This window comes from Brachyhypopomus gauderio, unplaced genomic scaffold (genome assembly GCF_052324685.1).
Source record: "Brachyhypopomus gauderio isolate BG-103 unplaced genomic scaffold, BGAUD_0.2 sc70, whole genome shotgun sequence".
NCBI lineage: Eukaryota > Metazoa > Chordata > Actinopteri > Gymnotiformes > Hypopomidae > Brachyhypopomus > Brachyhypopomus gauderio.
Genome location: NW_027506891.1, coordinates 233984 through 240307, shown reverse-complemented (window position 1 = coordinate 240307; position 6324 = coordinate 233984). Strand labels below are relative to the sequence as shown.

The following is a 6324-nucleotide window of genomic DNA, read 5'->3' as shown; positions in this document are numbered from 1 at the left end:
AAATTCAAGACTGTTAAATAATTGCATTTTGAGATGTTGACCTTGATGCATTAACAGCTAAATATATTATAAATGGTCACCCAATATGGTGGTACAGGATAGAATTCCCTTTAAAATTGCAGGCCAATATTAATCATTTTTATTACAACTGCTTGGAGATGCACTCACCTCTCTTGCACCTGTATTCATTTTGTCGGTGTACTGGTACAGACTGGGTGCACTGGTGGTGTGACTGTATCAGGTAGAACAGTGTTACTGGAGTTCTTGCATGTCACCGTCACTACTGGGTTCATTGTGGTCTTGCATTTATCACCAAGCCAACACCAGTCTAGGAATCAGAAACCGATTTCAAACAAAAGTGTTAACCCAAATTGTGCATGGCGTAAATTGGGTTGCAGCCTTTAACTGTACACCTACAAACAGTGGAGTGTACACTCACACCTACAAAACAGTGGAGTGTACACTCACACCTACAAAACACATTTCTAATAAAGTAGTCAATGAGTGCAGGTCAGCATTTCTTCTGTGTGTTAAACCAAAACATTTCATGACACTTTACACCTAAATATATATTGTCACATAATGTAATTATAAGCCATATAGTTCTGTTAAAATGTCCTTTAAACCTTGGGACTATGCTAGTCAGTGTCTGATTCCACAGGATATTGTCCTAGTGTTTAGAGGCTGGACATTTGCCTGGATGTTTGGATTTTGGTTATATACAGAAAGATGTTTTCTTGTGTAAACATGTTTCTTTCATTTTTATATTTATTATTTACTATGTACAGTTAATATGAACAAGAATTTGGAAGATGTTTTCAACTCTGTTGGAAAATTTGTGAACACAGGAATATAGGGACATGTGTATTTGTAAACAGAGACATTGTGTATTTTTGGTCTTGATGTGTACTGTTTTCAGTATTTAACAGTGATAATCCCGAGTATTAACCATTAATCATTTCTTTACTGCTCAGATGTGAATGCTGAATCACCACAGATTTCCTGTTTAATCAGTTTTGTTGTGCATGAAATCATGCCTTGAATCAGACTTGAATTGAATTCAAACTTGGATGATACCATAAACCACACGAAGGTTCGACCCTCAAACATGCAAACATTTAAATGCAGTATATGCAGTATATGCAGTATAAATAGGTTTGAATATGTATGCCTGAGATTTTGTAATTGATCTGTATTTGAATTTAAGACTACATCTTACACTCAGGAGAAATGTATCACCTGATGAAGTCTCTGATGTTCTGATTGGTGGTTTACACTGCTTTGATCAATCATATTTCAGGTTTTATTTAACAAAGCATATCTGAATAAATGCCCAAGTTTTACTAAATGTTTTCCCACTATAATAAATTACTGTTATTCAGTTACTTGAATTACAGTCACTGTAAAAGTGCATTATAAATGTCAATGAATGTTAAACATTAAATGAACTCATTCAATGAAATTCACGTATTTAATGCTTCTTGTACACTTGTGTATGTGCATTTAGAGAGTAGTGTTCTGTGAGTGAGATTATTCGTTCACAGAGTGTGATTTGGATGCTTATCTATGCGCTTGACTGACTAACTGTGTCTAGGGCAGACAGGTAAGGCTGATGGTCAGTATGCTTCTAGAAACACCCCCCCCTTGGAGCAGACAATCCGACCAAGGGCCATCCCTAAGCTCCTAAGCATCCCTAAGCAGGGGTCACCTGGACAGTCTGATGGTTACAAAAGGCCCTCTCACGAGTCTGTGAGTCACCAGTGAGGCAGACCGCCTGGGCTTTGTGAGAAGACGCGTAGTGGTCAGTCATACGAATCCTCAGACAAGGTGCTCTATCGACTCCAGCAATGGGAAATGCTAACAGCTGCACCGTGGATGATCTGCAAGCTGTTGAGATGCATCTGTGGTACAAGAAGTTCATGAGGGAATGCCCGTCAGGGCAGCTCACCCTGCACGAGTTCAAGCAGTTCTTTGGGCTTCGGGGACTGGACTCAGAGGCCGACGCCTACATTGAACAGATGTTCCGTACCTTCGACATGAACAAGGTAAAAGTTAGTGGAGTGAAAGTGAGGCACAGTCCTTGTCCCACACTGGGTTTCCCAAAAGAATCAGCTTTCAAGTTATTGGTCTAAACACAGTAATTTAAAATGGTCTTAACAGTAATATGATTTGGGGAAATCGGGTCCTTGTCTATAGAAACAAGCAGAAGAGATAAGGAAAAAACTTCAGTAATTGTGTTTAGGCGTAGCCTTAGCCAGTAGTTAACTCTAATGAGTTAAGAATAATGGACAGTCAGAGTAAAGGTACAAGCTTAGTGATAATCAAATCAAACATGCTGTCATTTGCAATTTTTGCTTGTGCCAATGAACACTAAAGGCCATTTAAGTCTCTTTTCTCCTGTCATCCAGCACAATATACTGTACGTGGTGCTATAAAAGGTGCCTATGTCAGCTATGATTACATTGAGACATACTAACAGGTGAATTATAAGATTACCTTGAGGATTAAGACACACAGACTAGATAACCGAATATAAATATATAGGTTATGACTGACCAGTCTGCCATGCTATTAATCCGTTCCAGATGCAAGTTCAGGAACACATGCTTTAATGCAAGCACTTGTTTGTGTGACAGGACGGCTATGTGGACTTCATGGAGTACGTCGCAGCTTTGAGTCTGGTAATGCGAGGCAAGATGGAGCACAAATTGCGCTGGTACTTCAAACTTTATGATGTCGATGGTAACGGCTGCATAGACAGGCATGAGCTACTCAATATCATAAAGGTATGGACACTCGAGAACACTACCCGGCACAAGTATGAACTATATCTGCTTTAAAAATGTCAGCCCATCATTATGGACCTTTAGAGAAATCATCTGTTGAAGCTCATTTGATGACTATATATCCTCCATATGTATATGTTTAGATTTATGGTTGTAAGATAGAATCCTTGTTACCAGATACAGGGCTTGTTACCAGATGTTACCAGAATACATGATCCTGCTTCTTTCACAGGCGATTCGTGCCATTAATGGAAGTGAAAATCAGGACCTCAGTGCAGAAGAGTTCACAAACCGCGTGTTTGACAGGATTGACACCAATGGTGATGGTACGTGCAACCATTTGATGATCAAAAATGTAGACATCACAGAAAATCTCCATTAAAAGAAAACAATTACTGATGAAAGACAAACAAATAATGACACAGTAATGATGAATCAACATCTACAGGTTAGGGTTGGCTGCTGGGGAAAAGATTACTCAGAATTAATTCAGCAGTAATGTTGGAAATTCACCACTCAAAAAAGAGTAAAAGGACATGGCACTATCCCTGTCTGTCTCTCGCCCTCAGGGGAGCTGTCGTTGGAGGAGTTTGTGGAAGGAGCACGCAGTGATGAGGACTTCATGGAGGTGATGGTGAGGAGCTTGGACCTCACTCACATTGTGGCCATGATCCACAACCGCAGACGTAGCGTTTAGGTGCGGGTGTACACACACACACACACACACACACACACACACACACACACACACACACACACACACACACACACACACACACACACACACACACACACACACACACACACACACTCTCTCTCTCTCTCTCTCTCTCTCTCTCTCAAACAACAGTGTTTAATTAATAATCAGTGTTGAATGAATTCATTCTTCAGTGCACATTTGTGTCCAGCTAGGCTTCATATAAACAATGTATATATTAACACTGTGTTTGGCAATATGCACCCTATCCCAGACCTCAGGTCTCCTACATGTCTGGGCTTTAAATTTCAGAGCAAAGCAACACACAATCAGGAGCTGCAATTAACACAACCAAATAACACAGTCAAACAAAACTGCATTTTACACAAAACAGTGAATAACAGGCTTATAATCCTGTTTTATTTGTTTCCAAATGAGACGTAGAATTACAGCATAGCCAGGCGGAGCTTGTGAAAAGCTGGCAGTGGATGTCAAACAGTCCCACACTAAATAATTTGGCTGTTTCACAGAACAGAACCCATTAAAGACTAATATGATGAATCAGCTGGGGTTTAAAGGGAACTGTCAGAAGTGTTTGTCTGATCTCAGTCACCCTTTTTTAAATATTGCTAATTACACTTCTATTTTATATGTCACTAGAAGAAATCAGTCAGAAATATTCAGTTCTGTAATGATTAATGTATGCATGCTGAGAATACTACTGTAGACATTTTTTTTTTGCCATTTTATAATTGGGTGCATGTTAGCGCATTTTCTAAAAGAAGTTAGCTTCAATATCCCTTCTCTAAAGGCGTGATGAACGTTGTGCCTTCTGTAATATGACCACAGTCTATTGTTTCTTCATGCTCTGCATACCCATAATAAAAGTCCATTATTACAAACTATGGTGTGTTTCAATAATTTTTTTTTCTGAACAAGCAATTTTTTAAAAAATGGCAGAATCCACAGAGACTCTCTTCACGTGCTCATGCCCTCATCTGTTCCTCCATTATATCAGGACGTGGGAGAAGATGAGTCAAGTTTCTAAACCTTTTTAGCTTTTACCTCAGTTTCTATGACAACCACATAAAGCCTCAGATGTGTGAATCAAACTGTTGCCGACACCAAACTGCCACTCCTAAAGAAAAAATGAGGAAAAAGCCTGAATCTTCAAAACAGAGCGAATAAGGAAGTCAATAACCTTCATAACCTTAACAGCAGTGAATGAACCTGTGAGCGAGGAGATCCAGCCCCTGAGAGCCACGTGTTAGCCCTGATTCATCACATCTACTTCAGCTTAGCAGCTAATTATCAAGCTCCCTCATGAACTGAATCGGGTGTGCAGCATAAAGACCAAGCCCTTCAAGGACCTGTTTGACACCCACGGATTATGTTTACTGTGAGTTAAAACTTCTAAAAAGAAATGTCACAGTAAAGAAAGTAGCTTATCAGAACAAAATGAAAAAATTCTGAAAAGTATATTTGGGATGGATGAGAAACTTCCTGTAGAACATACATTTTAAAACCACCTAGGTAATAAAACACAAACCTGATGGAAGTATGCTATTGTGTAGTTCTATTTATCAGTTGGTTGTCATTACTTATTTACTTCCCCAGTCCAGAATAATTGTTCTTCAAAAAGGAAGCAGAATATTTTATTTAATTGTGATCATGTTAATGACAGTGGTACTAGTCTTAAGGACCAGAGATCTTTATTTGGAAAAATGTTAAAACATTGGGAAAGAAAATGGAGGCTTGCAATGACAATTATGAATGTGGATTCCCTCCAACTGCTTATGAGGAGAGTGGAGGACAGGTGCTATTATTTTGGTGTGGTTTATTATAGTTTATTTCAAAAGAAACTAACAACTGAAACTTTGTCCAGCAGGTGGCGCTTGACCTCTAATACGAAGATTTCCAAATACTGATCTGAAGGGCTCAAGATCAGAATCATCCAATACTCTGTGTTTTAAAACCTGGACACAATAAACGAGCTCAGCTTGAGCATTCATAGGTTAAAACATACGTATGTATGCATGTCACTGATTTCAAAAATTACACTTCTGTCATTCTGTTTTGTGCATTACCCAGAATTCAGCACACATTGGCTTGGGTGGATTTGATGGAGGAAATGTATCATTTAAACTAAGCAACTGGCCACTTTATTTGGTACATCTTACTAGTACTGGACTGACCCCCTTTTACCTTCAGAACTGCCTTAATCCTTCGTATCATAGATTCAACAAGGTACTGGAAACATTCCTCAGAGAGTCTGGTCCATATTGACATGATATCACACAGTTTCTGCAGATTTGTCAGCTGTACATCCATGATGTGAATCTCCCGTTCCATCACATCCCAAAGGTGCTCTATTGGATTGAGATCTGGTGACTGTGGAGGCCATTCGAGTACAGTGAACTCATTGTTGTGTTAAAGAAACCATTCTGAGATGATTCACAATTTATGACATGGCGCGTTATCCTGCTGGAAGTAGCCATCAGAAAATGGGTACACTGTGGTCATAAAGTGATGGACATGGTCAGCAACAATACTCAGGTAGGCTGTGGCGTTGATACAGGGCTTAATTGGTACTAACAGACCCAAAGTGTGTCAGGAAAATATCCCACACACCATTGCTACACCACCACCAGCCTGATCTGTTGATACAAGGCAGGATGGATCCATGTTTTCATGTGGTTGATGCCAAATTCTGACCATCTGAATGTTGCAGCAGAAATCGAGACTCATCAGTCCGGGCAACGTTTTTCCAATCTTCTATTGTCCAATAATTTTTTTAAATGTGCCATATTTGTCAATTGGAATTTCGCACCAATCAAAATT

At 39.3% G+C, this 6324-nt stretch overlaps 1 protein-coding gene across 1 annotated transcript; it reads left to right on the top strand.

Annotated features, from left to right (window-relative positions):
• The first annotated feature begins 1847 nt into the window (after positions 1-1847).
• guca1aa (guanylate cyclase activator 1Aa) lies at positions 1848-3483 on the top strand. Its single transcript, XM_076989734.1, has 4 exons — positions 1848-2045; positions 2637-2786; positions 3019-3112; positions 3356-3483. The coding sequence occupies exons 1-4, from the start codon at positions 1848-1850 to the stop codon at positions 3481-3483; spliced, it is 570 nt and encodes a 189-aa protein (XP_076845849.1).
• The last annotated feature ends 2841 nt before the right edge of the window (positions 3484-6324 follow it).